The sequence below is a fragment of the Haliaeetus albicilla genome, chromosome 5 (assembly GCF_947461875.1).
Source record: "Haliaeetus albicilla chromosome 5, bHalAlb1.1, whole genome shotgun sequence".
NCBI classification, from domain to species: Eukaryota; Metazoa; Chordata; class Aves; order Accipitriformes; family Accipitridae; genus Haliaeetus; species Haliaeetus albicilla.
Window position 1 is genome coordinate 50,537,107 of NC_091487.1, and position 17,142 is coordinate 50,554,248.

The window sequence follows — 17,142 nt, forward strand, 5'->3', positions numbered from 1 at the left end:
GGAACCCCACGCCCCCCGTTTTCCCAATCTAAGTTGTCTATGTGAGCAGTACGATGCCTGATCAGCCTCCGAATTAAGGCTTCTGGCTCCTAGCTCTTTAGTAACTGTAGGATTCGGGACACGCTGGCTGCGTGTAGCAAGAAGCAGGCTTCTGCTTGACAGCTCAGAATTCAGTTTCAGACATTCACACGCACAGACCTTGCCACACACGTGCACCCCGTCACGTCTTGCCTGGTAACCTTCACAGTTTGAGCCAGTTTTTTGTCTACGGCCGGGCTTCAGACCCAGGGCATGGCCACAGAAGCGCATTCCCCCCGTCAGTCTGTGAGCTGAGCAAGGGAGAGTCAATACTTGTCTGGTGAGCCTCATACCCAGGCAATGTGGGCGACCCCTCTCCTGCGACAGCCCTGGCAAAAGCCACAGCAGGGTGCTCCCTTGCCTCTGCCTAGGTCACCGGGGTTCCCCTGCCTGCCATTGCTCCTTTGTCCTCCTCTGTGTTTGTGGAGATGAACCTTTAACCACACAACCTAACACCTACAACGCCGGGAAAAAGAGAGGCTGCAGAGGGTCCAGCGGGGAAGGTCGCCGATGTAAAATGCTCTTTGTGAGAGGCAGCACACCCAGCTCACCTCCTTGCTCCTGAGCTGCTCTATCGGAAGCACTGCGTGCAGGACGCTCTGCTCAACAGGCTGTGTCTGTCTCTGACTGCCTTGTCCTTGCTGCAGCACCGTGTGCTGGGGGAACGCCACGGAGAGCAAGGAGGACGCTCTTTCCCCAGGAGCAACGGAGGGTGCTCAGCTGAGTGCTGCTGCAGGGGCCAAAGTGGGGCAGGCAGGCAGGCAGGGGAAGGCAGGAACAAGGGAGCTGGGAGGAACCGGCCAGTCTGGGAGATGCCCGAGAGGCTCGAGAACCCTGTAAGCACAGGACGAGCTCACAGGAGGTTCAACGTGAGGCCCTGTGCTTAACCATGCCCTCCAGATCTGGACCTTCTCTGCTTCCCGAGTTACCGTGCAGTTTAACAGCCTGGTGCAGAGATCCTGACTGGGAGATCACTGTACCTCCAGGAGTTAGGGATCCACCTAACAGTTAACCTGAGCGGGTGCAGGTCTGTGCTGCGCTGTACCTACAGCGTGGCCTTCAGGCTGTGTCCCTACACATGCCCCTTGGCCGCAGGATAAACGGAGCTGGTTGACTGTGACAGAGGAGCCTCCAGGCAGCTCCTGCTTGGTACCAGCGATTACGCCACCTGCGCGGCCCTGCCGTTATCTAAAGTGCAGCAAGAAGTCCGCGCGTGAACATCCTTTACGCATGGAGTTGTTTTCTTCTAAGAAAAGTTGTACGACACCGTGAATGACCAAAAAGGAGGAACTTCTCCACAGGCAGGATCTGTACAGTGTGCCAAGGGAAAATCCGTCTGGGGTCTGCCCAATGCTGCATGAACGCAGGGTCCCCAGCATCTGAAGGGACCTAAGATTTACTTGCTACCTAGATGCCTCTTCTTGCTGCCTGTATGCCTTCTTCCTGGCTACGTCGCCTCCCAAGAGCTTGCCCACCCCCAGCCTACTGGGGAGGGGGGGAATGGTAGAGAGACAGCCCTGATGCTGTGCCAGCACTGCTCAGCCATGGCCAAAACACTGCTGTGTTATCAACAGCTTTCTAGCTACCAGTACAGAGCACAGCACCACGAGGGCTGCTGTGGGGTAAAGGAACTCCAACTCAGCCAGACCCAACAGAGAAGGAAAGTGGAGGAACAACAGAGGGGGCAGCCCAGGGACACAGAGCCCCAGGTCTCATCCGGCCGCTCCTGTGACCATACGGTGTATTCAAAATCAAATACCTGAAGTGCTTCCTTAGACGCAGTTTACAGCCAGGGGACAAGAAGGTGGCAGTTCTGCATTTTGCAGCTCCCAGGCTGATGGCAGAGCCAAAGCAAAAAAAAAAAACAAACAACAAAAACCAAACCAACCAAGAGAGGTAAGACTGGAGGCAAGGGGGCAAATGCTTTTCTTTCACCTTAGGCCAACTGCTCGGACGCTCTCTATGCTGCCCTGCCACAGAGGGCATCCCTCTCGTACCAGTAAGAGACATAAGAGCGAATTAAAGCCAGGACCCCAAACCAGACCAAAAACCCGGTCATGATGAAGAAGAAAGTGGAGAATGCATCAAACATAACAGAAAATGATTTTGGACATTCCCAGTTTACATTTGGAAAAAAGAGAGAAAAAAAAAGAGGAGGAATTAGGTATTAAAAGAAGAGCACTGAATGATAAAGCAGTAGCAGTCCCTCTACCACTACAAACCCACACCCCCACACGCACGTACGCACACAGACTTAACACCACCAAACTCCCATTGACTGTGATGTTCACCTCAGCTTGCTGGTCTAGAGATACTGAATGCCTGAAGCACACCAAGGAGAACTGAAAACATCTGCATGGCTTTAATGGGAATCCTCCAACTGAAACAAAGCGCTTTCTCCCTCTGTCTGCGTTGGCACATCCCCGAGTCACGCTCTCACTCCTCTCCTTCAAAGTCAAGATTCCTAAACGTGAAAAGCGGGAGTGGGGAATGGCGAAGGGAAGAGAAAAAGAGGGAGAGCATCATCAGTGGAAGACCTGCCAGCTGCTGCTGATTCAGCCCTGTTCGGGGGACCACCCCAGCAGAGAGGAGCTGGTTTGCGTGCCACGGTCCTCACTGCCTGTTCCCAGGGACAGGCCGTTTGCTCAGCCTTGCCGGCCAAAGCCTGGGAGAAGCGTAGGCGTGTGCCGTCGCTTGCAGAGGAGCACGGACACGTTCACGTGCAATCCTTTACCTTCTTCCTCCCTGGATTCAAAGGGTTTCTGTCTTCAAAGTGAGAGCCTTCCGTACGGTCGTTTGTGACATTTCATCCAGGATAATAATCTCAGAAGGATCAGTCCTGCAATAAATATTTCACATAGCAATCCGTGATTATGGGAACTGATGCCACCAAGGGCATTAGCATCAGCAAGAGGAACAGCGGAGCCCCGAGAATCAAAGCTCCGCATAAGTGTGGGAGGTTTTGCTGGATGAGGAGTTTTGGGAGGCAAGCCGGGGAGCTGCAGAGCAACAGCTCTGTGCAAAGGCTCTTGCTGGGGTCTAGCCCCGGTCCGGGTTCCTAAGCCACTGCTGGTACAGATCACGCCTGCAACTCCGCATGTGTAAGTATGAGGATCTCCAGCTACCGTAAAGGCACTGATGATGCAAGGTTTGGGGGTCAAACGCGAGTGCTGCAGCCGCTCTGCTTGGGGTGGCTTGCCCTGCGATCACCTCCTGCAGCCCTGCCCCCGAATTTGATTTTCCCACCAAGCTGCCTGCTGGTTTCTGTGGAATGCCCCACCAAGAGGCAAGTGGAGAAAACTCTGCCAAACACCTTCAAGCTAATCTTGCCGGGGGTCCTGGCGCTTGCTGGGGCTTTACCTGTCACTGCCTTGCTTTGGGATATCCACGTCGCTCGTCTTCCCCACGTTCAGCTGAACTGAACTTGCAGCAGCAGCAGCTTCCACCGCCCTCCTGGACTCCTGATGTAAAAAAGGGACAAATCACGTTCTCTGTCTTTGGTCAAAGTGGAGATAAGCTGAATGCCCAGCACAAACTTAGCAGTCTGCCCTCCCCTTCTGCCCCTTGGCAGCTATAGGTATTAGTGCAGCAGGGGAGAAACCGTTCACTCCAAAGATTTCGGGGCAGGGGGATTGTGTGTTCAAAACACGATTATGAGCAAATCTTGCCAGCAGCAGCAGCAGCATCTAATAATAATCATCATAATGATAATGACCTTTGTGAAAAACGACTCGTTTTAAAAATTACACCTGTATTCAAGTGTTCAGCTCACTGCTACTTGAGGAAACAAAGGTTACAACGTGGGACCCAGCCTATTGGGATCTATTTCGATTGAGTGCTGATCTTCCCCCAACGTTTCCAGACAAGCTGAAAGAGAAACAGGCAATCTCACAGCCCGACGGAGATGTCCAGCCCCGAGGACCCAGCAAGCCTTACCTCTTCTTCTTCTCCAGCTTCATTTCTGGCATCGTCCAACTTCTTCTTCCTTTCTGGCATAAGGTCATCCAGAAAGCTGAGCTCTCGCTTTGAGAAGCAGAAATCCATCGCTTTCCGGACAAAGACGAGAGCCAAAACCTTCGCGAGTAAGAGGGAAGATGCGGTGAGCTCAGAGACGATGCCACCTCTCACTCCAACGCTGCAAACACCCCGCTGCCGAGCGGCGGCAGCTCTTACCATCATGGGAAAGATGATGGCGGCACGGGACACCTTGATGGTCCAGAGCAGGACGAGGCAGGTCAGCTGGATCACCGTGAACAAATGCACCTTTCGCAAGGGCACGTGCCGCAGGTAGATGAAATCCGGCTGGTGTTTCGCCGGCATCCAAAACAGCTTCAAGCGATCAAAGAACTGCAAAACAAAAGGGAGAGGTTGCCACCTTGGGACTGCGGCAAGGTTCTGGCCCTCTCGAGACGGGGAGGCAGTTTGCAGCATCTCGCTTGCCGTCAGAAATCCTGGATCCCACCGCGTTCCTCCTGGGAGCAGCACCCATTTTCCCTTTGCTCCATCTATCAACCGGCTTGCCCCCGAGAGCTGCCCACCAAACGGCAACTATTCCATGCCATTCCATTAGTAGCATTTCTCGGCCCACTGAATCCCCCAAGCGAGGATTTCCACCAGTGGTAGAAACTGCCTTCCCTTTGCACTGAATTCCCCCGCTTTCACGTAACCAAACACTGACCTGCCCTAAACCCTGAAACAGAGAGCGCTGAACTTGCCTGGTCCTCCCAGCCCTATATACCTCCTGTGCCTCCACCAATCTTTTGCTTACACAAAAGACTTTCATTGCTTGCTCTGCGAGAAGTTTTTCCCATGCCACTGCTTTTTTTCCCTGCTGCTACGGAGACAAAATACCAGGGAGCCGACACGCTGCACGCTGTAAAAGTCCGTACCTGAATTCCTCTGAGCGACGACACACCCATGTAGAGAAAGACGCCATAAAGCACAGGCATTGGTATAAACTGGGGGGGAGAAAGAAAAAAAAAAAAGAATGCAATCGTTTCTTTTTCTATATTGCATTTTCAGTATTACCACCCTCTTCCACAGGCACTGCCTAAAATTGCTTGAAGCTTTCCAGCTTCCATTCAGGCTTAGAGATGGGTCAGATTTTAACCATTAAAGATTTTGTGCGCACGAGTGAGCTAAGGCTCTGCTTTAGGCTGAACTTTGGAGTTACCTCTCCTCAGAATAATCCTATTTTCCAGAAAGCTTGGAGGAAAATAGGCAATTTCACCCGTGCTGCCCTATGCCGCAGTCCGTGGCAGCAGAAAAACACTTCTGCCTATTCTTGGGGCAACAGGCAAAGGCCACATGCCTCCTTTTAGCCTAGAGACGAGATTACTTTGTGGGAGGAACGTGCAAGGAAGCCCACGGGGATGACCTCAGTGTGTTTAGCTCCTGGGAATGGCTGCTCCGGGGCATTTGGGCAGCAAATTGCAGCCAGTAAAGGGCTGCCTGTTTGAAAGAGAGCAGATGTGCTGGTCTGAATATGCTCAACTGTAACCCATAAACATGGGCGGGCCTGAAAGACACCCGAAAATTCAAGCAGTTGCGTTGCTCGCTCGCCTCGAGCACACCAAACGGGGGCCTGAAGGGCTGCAAAGCCTAACCGAGGCTGGTTCCCACCGTGGGTCGAGCCCCAAGGGTTGGGATCACCTCCTCCTCCTCCGCTCCACAACTAACTCCTCAGGCCTGCAGAGAGGGGACTGGTTTTCTGTAACCTCCAACAAGCTCGCGGTTGTTGGGTGGTTTGCATTTTCCTCTCACCTTTAACACGGAAGTGAAGAAGACGGAGCAGCCCATGAGCACAAAGATCAGCAAGCCAGTGACTCTCTGCTCTCGTATCCCCAGAAACTTGGGTTGTTCTCCTGGAGCTGAGCAGTCAGACTCTACTTTGAGGCTATTCACGTGGGTGATGGACAGGACGGTCGCAGCCACAAACCAGGGCAGCCCCATCACAGAGCACACCCCGAGCATCACGGCCACCACAAAAAGGTCCAGGTGGTACCCGCATCCTTTCTGCAGGCAGGAAAACAAGAAACAGAGCATCCCATAGCACAAGAGCAAGGAGAACGTCACGAGGCAGACTCAAACCCGGCTCGAGCACAAGTCAACTTCTTCAGAATTTAAAACAAGAAATGGAAACAAGTAAGGGTGTATGCAAGCTTTGCACACGCACCTGGCATGAAAATCGGGCAGGAGTTCAGATGCAAGGGATATGGGGAGCTTGTGCGATACATACTTCTCCAAAAAAAAAAAAAAAACCACCCCACAACCCAAAACCACCAAACCATTTTTTTCACTCACAAAGAAAATTCTACCACTTGCAAGGAAGGCGTGACTCTGAGTTATCCCTGGCAGCGCATCAAAACAATTCATTCCCCGCACCTGCTGCTGCTGCCATTTTAAAACAAAAAGGCGCTTCTATATTGCTCCAAGATTAATTTGCTCCTCCAAAAGGTTGCTCATCTGAACTGCCCTGTCACTTGCTCCCTGCATCATCGTTAATCCAGGAGAGCATCCTGCCACGCAGCCTGGCCTTGTCCCAAACCAATGCCTTCAGAAAGCATCGGGAATAAGAGCTTCTCCCCAGACCTGCAGCCCAGAAGGGGCTGGGGCTGGCGTCATCTCTCGCAGGCCCTTACCTTCAGCTTGTGCTCCTTCCTGTTCACAATAACGGCACTGATCTGCTGGTCCATGAATATCAAGATGGTGCAGAGCAGAGCTGGGACGAGCGCAGCCAACACCGTCCACCAAGGGTTGGGTCCTATGGGGTTGATGAACCACCCGCGGTCGTCTCTGGTAGGCTGCAACAAAGCCCACACGTCAGCATCGTCTCCCAGCCCAGGCACTCCACTGGCTTTCATTTTCCCCTCCCTCCCTGTGTCAGAGCACCTCCCAGCCCTGGCTTCACGTCCCCCTCTCCCGTGGGCTTCAGCAGTGCCGGTGTCCTCTTTGCAAGCACCTCTAGATACTTCTCCTGTAGGTATCTAGTTTTGGGGCCATCTTCTCGGTTCCAGGAGGAAGCAAGGCACTTGGAGGTGGAAGAGGAGATGCTCACACCCCCAGCATCTCCTCCAGACTCAGCCCTGCCCTGCCCCGGCATCACCTTGTGGCACCCCCACGTGCCAAAACACCCCAGTACCTTGAACGCATGGGGGACCTGGAGCTTCGGCGATGGGATCCCAGCCACAAAGTCAAGGAGCACCATGATGACGATGGTGAGGAAGACAGCAAAGTCGCTCACTGTGGACCGTACCTGGGGCAAGAAACCAGAGGTGAAAGGGGCATGGCAAACAGGGCCGTAACGTGAGATGCCAGAGTTGCAGACATCCACAACGTTAGGCTGGTTAACCAAATCCCACCACCCCTCTGAGCACATGCAGCCTGATCCCTTGCTTAGATACTGTTGCTGTGTTTGTCCCTGTGACATCTGGTGTCAGACAATAAAAAAAGCTTAATTAGGTGGACAAGGGTTGGTTTAAGTCAAAACCTAAAAATAATAATAATAATATTAAAAATAAGAAAACAGATGTCTGCCACTACAGCTACACTCACAGCTACAATGGCAACAAGGCACTGAGGCATCCTTTAGTCCTCAAAAGGAAGCTCCTCATTCGAATCTACTTTCCGCTCGAGCACATAATGCGCAGAAGGTAAGGAAAAAAAAACCAAAACCCCAACCCCCAAAACTTTGGGAAACCTGACTTCCTACTACCTGAGGAGGAAAAATAAAAATAAAAAAAAAAAAAAAAAAAATCTTCAATCTGGGGCAGGTCACGAGGCAGGTGGGAAATGCTACGATGATTTTGCACTCATGGAAATGAGTGCGGGACGTCCAAGCTCTTGGAGAGCTTGGCCTGCAAGGCCAACGTTTCCCAGCTTGACCAAGGCGGGGCAAATACTGCTTAGTGCTCCAGGAAAGCCATTTTGGGAAACGAGTGTGGAGATGGATGCTGGCCACCATCTTCTACTTACTCTGGTTGGAAAGTAGCGGCTGGTTTTAAACTTCTTCAAGAAGCCTGACAGGGCAAAGGTGGCGAAGAAGAGGATGCAGCACCAGAGGAACACGTCAGGCGTGTAGGGGCCGTCGCGTCCACAGGCAGGTCCTTGAAACTCCCCACGCAAATACCGACATTCCTGGAGAGACAGAGCGTCAGGACACAAAGGCAGTGCACGTGCGGCAGGGAAACCTCGCATAGCTAGGGGGTTTTGAGGACCTCGGTCCAAGATCCACGACCCTGTAACTGCTCCTGCCAATGGAGATTTATATTTAATGAGCAGCAGCAGCTGAACAAGTGACACATCGAACTACAGAGCGGAGAAATGAGACGTGAGGGGACGCCATACCACACACCCTCGGCACATCCTCTGCCTGCCATTCGAGCAATCGTGGCTAAAGAAGACACCAGAGGGGAAGGAAACACTGGAAACTCTTGGGGATAGAGAGAGAGGCAAGAGGGAAGGAGGGCTAAAGACAACCATGGCAGGAAAGGAGGAGAAGAGACAAATCGTCCCTTCCCAGGGGAGGGCTCGCAGAACCTGGCCAAGAGGGGATGAAGGCCACCGTAAGAGCCTGCCGCCCTAGGCCCGGGCTCTGCTTCCAGCAACAACAGCCTGAGAGGCTGCTCAGACATTTATGCATGGACCTACAGACAGCACTGAATGAGAAAGCAAGGCCTGGAGTTACTAGGAACCCATTAAGGAGGCCAATTACTACCTTTCAAGCATGAACTTAAGTCCTACAACTTCTACAGTAATCAAACCACCCACTACTTAACCTTCCTCCCAGTCAGAAGTACTGTCCTGCAACAGGCTTGAGGGGGACACTTGCTACCCACAATGCTGGGGACCAGGTAGACTGGGACAAGGTGGACTCTCCTCCCCAGGACCAAGCAGGTTCAAAGCACACGCTAGATCTAAGCAAGGACTTTTCCGAGCAGCACTAGCACAGTTTGAAGCCCATCATTCCCTGAAGGGCTCTGACTTTTGCACCATGCAAATGCCCCCGGACCCCATGGCCGCGGCGCGAGGAAGCAGTGGCTCGGGGCACTTACGGTCACCGTGAGGTTTTCCCAGGCTATGCCAGACACGTTGATCTTGTTGCTCGCCCAGAAACGCAGCGTTTCGTTGCTGGGATGGGTCGGTGCCTCACACTTACAGCTGGCAGGAGAGAAGCCAAGACAGGGGGGGTAAGGGAAAGGCGATGGAGGTGCAGCCCGGAGCTCCTGCCAAGGGGCAGCATCTTTCTCAGGGGGAAAAAAAACCCACTAGTAGCTGGTGAGGAAGTCCAGCTTGCTGTGCATGTGCACAGGGTAGGTGTCTCGCAGGTGACTCAGCTTCTCCAGAGCCTCGTAGATGAAGATGATGCAGATGAGGGAGGCAAAGGCTTCTTCCGTGAAGCGGGTGACGTAGCACACCAAACAGCTGGCGTCGGTGGCCACCAGCACTATGCACAAGAAGGCGGTCCACAGCCCAATGCACGCCCGCAGAGACAGATAGGAGAGCGCGTACTCCCTGCGAAAGCAAAATGAAACAAAGGCTGGAAAGGCCAGCAAGAGGCCCTGAGCCATGCCTGCCTTCGGGGAAAGCGGGGAGCAATTTTGGAGCGTGTCAAGGCTGCGGATGGGAAATGCCGTTTCCATGTACTACCACAGAGAGCCTCGGGGCTGTGGTGTAGGGTGTAGACCCACAGGAGGAGAGGCCAATTACTTAGTTACCACTGCTGAACAAGGATCTTGTGTTAACACCTTGGAGGCTGCTCGAGGTCAGGTCCCTCTTGGGCCAGGTGGTGTTCTCCCACATCACCCTGACGCCCTAACACTGAAACCAGCTGGGTGTGCACCCAGTCACCTGCTGCCAGCAAGCTGGGGCTTAATAATAAACCTTATGGCAATATAAGGGTGGTTTATCTCCCATCAAAGCCATCGCAACAAAAGGACTGTCACTAAAATCTAGCAACTACCCCTAAGAAAAAGAAAAGAAAAGAAAAGAAAAGCATCTTTTCTCCATCACTGCCCCCTTCTGAAGGCTCTCGCAGCACCCAGCTGCGGCAGCCAGCCTTACTTGCAGAATTTGTAGAGGATCTTCTCGAACACGAGCACGGGTCCCGTGCTGCCGAGGATGGTGAGAGGTTGGCCGGCAAAGAGGCAATACACTACGCCGGCCATGGACGCGCCCAGCAGCGACTCCATGGCACTCTGTCCGGGGAAGAGAGGCAGCCGTGAGTAAATAAATCGTTAGGGAGAAACAACAACCAAAGCCCATTCACTGCAGCAAGGACTTTGGCCTGAGTTTGATCCTCCCCCATGGCCCCCAACAGAGAGAGGTGCTCACTATGTGGCCATTGGTCGCCTCCCCCAGCAGTCCCCCGAAGGTGATGACAGGGGACATGCAGGCACAGTAGAGGAAGAGGAAGGACGCCAGGCACTGCAGGCTCAGACCATCCCGGAAGTCGCTCCAGAACCACGGGGCTTTCCGCTTCACGTCCAGGGTCAAACCTCCAAAGAGCCTGCAGGAAGGAAAAAGAAGAGAGTCTGTTCTCTTGGAGGAACACGCTGACTTTGCTTTGCTGCAGAAGGGCAATCACAAGCACAGAGCAACTTCCGTGGCTAAAAAGAAGCACTCTCCTTCATCCCAAATCAAGGAAACCTGCGTGCAATGGTGATGGCTGGGGCTGAGCCCAGCTGCCCAGATCTCCCCCCTGCCCAGCCCAGGGGACCAAGCTGGTCATGTGGAGCCCCTTCACTGAACCAGCTAACCCCAAAGACCTGCTAGAAGGGAAGGTGCATGCTCAGATTTGAGGGGCAAACAGAAAAAAAACACCCAAACTATTAAAGCTCCCACCTTCCCGTCCGCTGCAGTTCAGGGCCACAGTGTTTCTCCAGCGTGCTGTGAGAAGCACCGTCATCAAGAGCTCCTGGCGTCTTCCTTTTTTCCTGTTAAAACGGAAGTAAGATAAAGCTATGGACTTGCAACCACTGGCTCGTTTTGCTTCTGGTCTGGCTCTGTGACTGTGTCAGAGCAGGACCTTGTGAATTTGGGCCCCTGAACAGCATCCCCAGCTGTCCTGCCCGTCCCCCTCGCGCCTCCCGCCGACGCGTCACCCACCTGCGAAGGGACGTTTTTCGGGGGCTCGATTCGGACTGATGGATCCCACTCTCCTGGCGGCAAGACCGTGACCTGATCCAGAAACTCGTCGATGCCAGCCACCAGGTCAGCCCCGTTCTTGGCTTTATAGGCAACGTCACGGAAAACCTGCCAATAGAAGACGACCCGGTGAGAGGACAACCCAGCTCGGATGTCCTAACCAGTGCAATAAACTCTTGCCTAAACGCAAGGCTTTTTCCCCAAAATTTCCTGCTGGAAAGGGCAGGAAATATTCCCCCAAAAGGAAAAAATCTGTGCATCATGGCATTTGTAATCGTCTCCCCCACGAGGCCCCTGTCCCCCATGGCACACCATACCCTTCTGCTTAAAGAGCAAGAGAAGTTTTACTGGCCCTGGCAATGCCACCACTGGGGACAGCGTGCTGGGGACCCCGGCGAGAAGGATGAGGTGCAGGATGCACCCCGGGTGGGATTTCAGCCTCCAGGATGTGGCGTGATGCAAATCTGCGTGTTTGCTTTGGGGTGAGAAAGAGGGCTGGGCTGTTTGGAGAGCTGCGGGCAGCTGGGACAGCAAATCCTCTTCCTCACTACTTCAGAGACAGGGAGAGCTGAAGAAAGGCAAAAATGACCCGGAGCTATCTCATCTTGTCGCACCTCATCCGTCATGATAGTGGCCATGGACCTGCCGATCTCATGGTACTGATGGGCTTTTCCTTCTGGCCCAAGCAAAACAAACAGGAACCTGGGCAGGAAAAACAAAATGAGAGAGAGAAGAAGGTGTCCTTGCTCCGAGAGCACCCAAGGAAAGCCCTGGCAGCTCCCAGCCCAGAGCGTGGCTCAAGACGGGACACGTAGGCTCAGCGACGCCGCGATGAATTTGAAATTCTTCCAAGCCGACGGCAAATTTAATTTGGGGGCCAACTTTCATTACAATTGGCCGATGGGTTTAAAAGCTACAGCAGGGAATGGAGAAACGAAGGCGAGGAGATGTGGGTGGGGGAAACGTGCTTGCTCCCCCTCCCACTCGCCTTGTTCCCTTGGGACACCAAACTGATGCCTGCAACTTGATCTTTGGTTGGGTGTCTTTTTTACGGAAAAAAATTTGCGCTTCTCATTCGCACCTTGTTGGGATGGGAACTTCTGTCATGCCTGAGAGGAGGACAGCCGGGCTCAGGCGGACAAATGCCACGATGGGCTGGTGAAGGAAATCCAGCTCTCCTACCAGCACGTTGGATGCTTCAGCCCCGGTGGGAATTTTCTTCATGAAGTGCAGCTCCGCCTGGGCACGACAAGCGATTTTCAGGCAATTACCCCAACAGCAAAGCCCACAGCGCTCTGCAGCACACTCTGCAGCCAAGTTTGCAAGAGCAAAGCCGGCCCTAAAGGCGTAAGAAAGCTGCGAGTGTCTCACCTTGCTTAAATCCATTGCTCTGCTCTCAGGGTTCACCCCATCTTTAGCTTCCGCAGCGGTGGGAGAAGGACAAGGGGTGATTGTTTGGGCTGGTAGGAAGAAGAAAGACACTCAGAAAGATGGGCAAGGAGCAACTGGGACGCTTCTCCTTTGCCCGGACAAGTCTAATGGGGCCACAGCCCTGCAGAAACCCTCACCTGGCTTGTAGAGGAGGTGCAGGTCTGACTGCCTCTTGCTCACGTCAGCAAACGAGCAGACAGCGGGGAGAAGGTTGGTTGTCTTCTCGTTCTGATGGTGGTGCTTCCTCAAAAGGACTTCTCGAACCTGCGCCCGCATGTGCTCGTCAAACTCCGTGGACTGTTCTTGCTGGGCCAGGATCATATCTGAGGATGGCAAAGGGAAACGAAGCCGTCAGAGCAGAAACCCCAACAAGTCCCGACCCCCAAAGCCCCCAGGGAAGGCTGTGCCACACAGGCTGCACCCTAATGCCGGCTCAGCCTTGCACAGCAAGGCCTTTTAACAATGTTCAGCCTTTGCAGCGAAAACGAGAATTTTCTTTTGCTAAGAAACATCATCCAAGTGCTTATTCATCATTCCGCTAAGATAAATATTGCCCATTCTAAATAACGCAATTTTCTTGCCCGACCTGGCCTTTCTGACTCTACACGTTTACCCAAATTATAAGCAATCTAGAGCACAGACGTTCCCAGAGTTTCCCGTGCTGATCGAGTGCAATTTGCCGAGCCCAGGGAGAAACGTGCTAAGAACGGCTCCGACTTCTCCAGCCCTTGAAAGGGCTGAATGGAGACCTGCCGCCAGCCAAAGATAACTTCTCCAAAGCGGCTTTTGCAATTAACTTCAAGTATCTTCCCCACAGGAATACACTGCTTGGTCATCGCCAGATAACCTCTGCCTTAAAACTCTTCAATGCTGGATGTTAAGGCAAAAGTAAGAAAAAGAATGCGAGGAAACAGCTTGTAAGAAATCGTTCCCTTAAGGAGGTTCAGCTCTTACGCGGACTCCGTATTTCTAAGAGCAGCCTGCTAAGCCCTGACACACGCTCCTTTTTGGCTGCAGAACATTCTCTAGTGGCTTCTCCAGCCCCACAAACTGCTTTCAAAAGGACCCCGTATGGGAAGAAAAAAACGGTGCGACTGTTGCACGCCCAGTCTACATCCAAAAACAGCTCATGAGAAAAACACAGTGGGACTTCTGGAAAAGGACGTGCCATTAGGGCAGGGTCTGATGTGGGAGTGAAGAGCTGAGCTCGGCCGTTCCCGGAGGGATGCAGTGCCCACGGTACCTGCAATCTCTTCGATGCTGTTGGCACAAATGTCCAGCAGCACCGACCCGTTGCTGATGCAGCTCCTCAGCTCGGAGAGGCTGTGCAAGGACAGCGTGCCAACGTAGGGCTTGCTCCAGCGCTCGCCGCCATCTTCCACGTCCTCCTCAAACTTCAGCCACCTGTGGACATCGGGTGCGATCAGCCCCATTGCAAGAAAACAGCCCCAGCTCTGCAACCCCTTTGACAGAGCCACGGGGTGGCAAGAGGAGAAGGCTCCTCGTGCCGCCACCTGCAGCTGCAAAAGCTTCGCGTCCTGGAGGGGAGAAAGCAGAGCCCACGGGCGCTGCCGGTGCGGGGACTCCTCTCCCACCGCAGCCAAGCAGCAGGGATTTACCTTGCCGTTTCCTTCCACTCGGCATCTCGGCCCTCTTTTACACAGATCTCATCCAGCTCGGAGAACAAGTGGTGAGGGACATGCTGCTCGTCCTCCTTGGTCCTGAGAATGAACTGCACCCGCTGGGACGGGGAGCCTGGGGGCAGAAGGCAAAGACCCATCCCGTTACCGCGCCTCAACACAGCTCATCACGCTCACGTGCAAAGTGGCCATCAGCACCAGTGCAGCCATAAACACTGGGCTGGCCCCTCTCCTCTGCGTCTGTCTGGGCTTGCACAGAGCCATGGAGAAGGAGAAGCATCTAGTCCACCTCTGCATAAGGATGGGCTGCTTTCCTTCCCCACATTGCCATTTTTAAAGCCAGGATCCCTCTAAGGAAGACGAGCCTACACCCATTAGGCATTTAACTGCATTAAAAAAAAAACCCCAACCAACCAACAAAAAAAAGAAAACTTGGGAAAAAGAGGGTGTTGCTCAATAAGGCCACTTTCCCTCGGAAGAACAGCAACTCACTCAAACTAGCCACGGGGACCTGCTCGCAGAAGGCCCCAGCGCCCACGTTGCCCCCAGGAGTTTAGCGAATGCCGCGGTGGGACTTACAGTGGTAGCCCTGCTCCGTCGGGGCAGAGTCCTTCTCCCGTTCCCCTTCCCGATGCTTCTGGCTGTGGCGTCGGTGATGCCGGTGGCTCTGCCTAACCAGTGGCATCCACGCGCCCACGTACAGGGTCCGGTGGCCTGCGAAAAGCGAAAAAGCGGCGTGTTTTGCAGCACTCTCGGCATTGCAGCAATGGTTGAGGTGGCCGGTGCCTTGCTAAGCCACGGTTAAATCCCAGGAGCAACACCACCTTCCCTTAATCTTATTTTCACCGGACCTCCTTTTTTGCAAGCCTATTTTACTCGAGCTTTGCAACAACACAGCAACAACAAGCGTTGGCTCCGCCTCATCTAAAAGTGCCCTGAAAGTATCGGACCTCTTCTCAAATTCCAGCTTCGGCTGGACAACACTCAGACTTGCTCATTAAGCAGCAACACAAGCTAATTATTGTCAAAATCTCTGTATGGCACGAGGCGACAAGAGACGGTCAAATCAGTCCCATCGTAATGAACTCCAGAACAAAAAAAGAAAATCACAGCCCCGCGTCTGCAGCCCTGAAATGATTCTCCTGACCTCTCCAAGCCAGGAGCAGCCTCTGCGAGAAAAAAAGCCGTCAATTATCGAGCCCCGTGGCTACAACTCACACCGTGGCCTCCCGGGGGCCTTTTTCCCTCCGTTTAAAAAGCCGTAATAGTAAAAAAACCTGACAATAACTGTGCTGCTTTATTGAGAAGCGCGGCACGTTTTGCTGCACGTGATGCGACACCCAACAAGGCACACTGGAGAGACTTTGTGCAATGGGAAAACGCGCTGGGCTGGTGGCTCCTCTACCAGGATCTCAGCAGAGACTCACCTTCCAACTCCTCCTTCTCATAGCAAATACTGACAGCGTTGCTCCTTCTTCCCCGGTCGATCACTGCCTCCTCGTCATGTCTCTGTTTAGCAACGACAAGAAGGGAAAAGTTGGGGCTGGGGGTGGAGAGCTCCCTTACGTCCTCCCAGCCATCATCCAGCCCTGCGTCCACGCGAGTCCACGAGCCATCACGCCTCTGCGTGCCTCCTCCTCCTTCAGGCACAGCCCTAAAACCACGGACTTGTAGGAGGTTTTTCTTCCCATACGCAAATAAAACAGCCCATAACATCACCTGTACTGCATACCATGCGAGTCTGGACGTATTTCATACAGCAGGAGAGGGATGACTGTTTCAGACCAAAAAAACCCACCTCCTGCTTTGTTCTTCAGGTTCCTGTCTAAAAAAGCGATTTCCAAACTGGAAAAAATAACCCCAACCCACAAAACTGCACTTTTGAGCCCCGGCCGTGCTACCTGTAACTCTTCCAGAAGTGTCATTTTGTGACCCCCAGTTGGGTTCATCCTCACGTCAGTCACTGGGTTTTGGGGACAACTGAACCTCCAGGTCAGTCAGGGGGCCCGATTCCCCAGGGACTGATGGAGTAGCCCTCACGGGAGCAGCTAAGTGGCACCCAGTGTGCACCAACTCCAGAGACACAATAGGGACCATTATGAAATCACAAGCTATGATGCGGATCCAGGCAGCTACTTAAAGCCACGCACCCCTAGACCCTTCCCGCTTGGAAAACTTAGTGCCTGGGGAGAAGCCAGCTCTGCTTTCAGCAAAAACTCTCCAGAACAGAGAAACTTCCTGCATGAGAGGTGTCAGGCTCAAAAGTGCGCAGAAGGAAAACCCTCCACAGGCTCGTTCGCCCTCCTGAGAAGCAAAGCCCATTAGCAGCAGCATGGTTTCTCTCTTTTTCTTTCTAACAGTAGAGCTGAAGCTCTAGCATCCTGAGGATAACGGGAGGTACAAATACGGTAGGGAAAAAGAACATCTTACTGGATCGATGGGTAGATTCAGAAAAAAACCCTGCTACACAGTAGTTTATCCCGACTGCTAGCTAGAACCGAGAAGACTGTTTTTTCCACCTGCGTCGACAGTTCCGGTGAAACATACTACTCGTCTAGGACGGCTGCATCTGAGGAACGAGAATTAGTTATCTGCAATACAAGGAATAACAATGAGTCATTTTGTGTCATGATATTCATCAGACTGCACAGAGAAACAAGAGACAAATGCATTTGAATAACCATGTCTTGTGTTACGTTTTAACCACTTAACATTCCATGAGAAATACCCCAAGAGCTCAAGAAGAAAGAGCAGAAAGACAGGAGACAGGTGAAAGCCGAGAGCGCCAGCTAGACGGAATGAAAGACCCTCTTCCTTCTCTGAAGCTTCAGCAAGGCTTCCTTCACCT

At 53.0% G+C, this 17,142-nt stretch overlaps 1 protein-coding gene across 1 annotated transcript; it reads right to left on the reverse strand.

Annotated features, from left to right (window-relative positions):
- Nucleotides 1-3,325: 3,325 nt before the first annotated feature.
- Nucleotides 3,326-15,356, reverse strand: LOC138685549 (electroneutral sodium bicarbonate exchanger 1-like). Its single transcript, XM_069784720.1, has 20 exons — nucleotides 14,862-15,356; nucleotides 14,274-14,409; nucleotides 13,898-14,058; nucleotides 12,792-12,977; nucleotides 12,595-12,683; nucleotides 12,305-12,462; nucleotides 11,838-11,925; nucleotides 11,185-11,331; nucleotides 10,921-11,012; nucleotides 10,411-10,585; nucleotides 10,141-10,274; nucleotides 9,346-9,591; nucleotides 9,132-9,237; nucleotides 8,053-8,214; nucleotides 7,220-7,333; nucleotides 6,720-6,881; nucleotides 5,842-6,093; nucleotides 4,968-5,036; nucleotides 4,252-4,425; nucleotides 3,326-4,152 (listed from the first exon to the last, which is right to left on the reverse strand). The coding sequence occupies exons 1-20, from the start codon at nucleotides 14,977-14,979 to the stop codon at nucleotides 3,967-3,969; spliced, it is 2,955 nt and encodes a 984-aa protein (XP_069640821.1). The 5' UTR covers nucleotides 14,980-15,356; the 3' UTR covers nucleotides 3,326-3,966.
- Nucleotides 15,357-17,142: the final 1,786 nt, after the last annotated feature.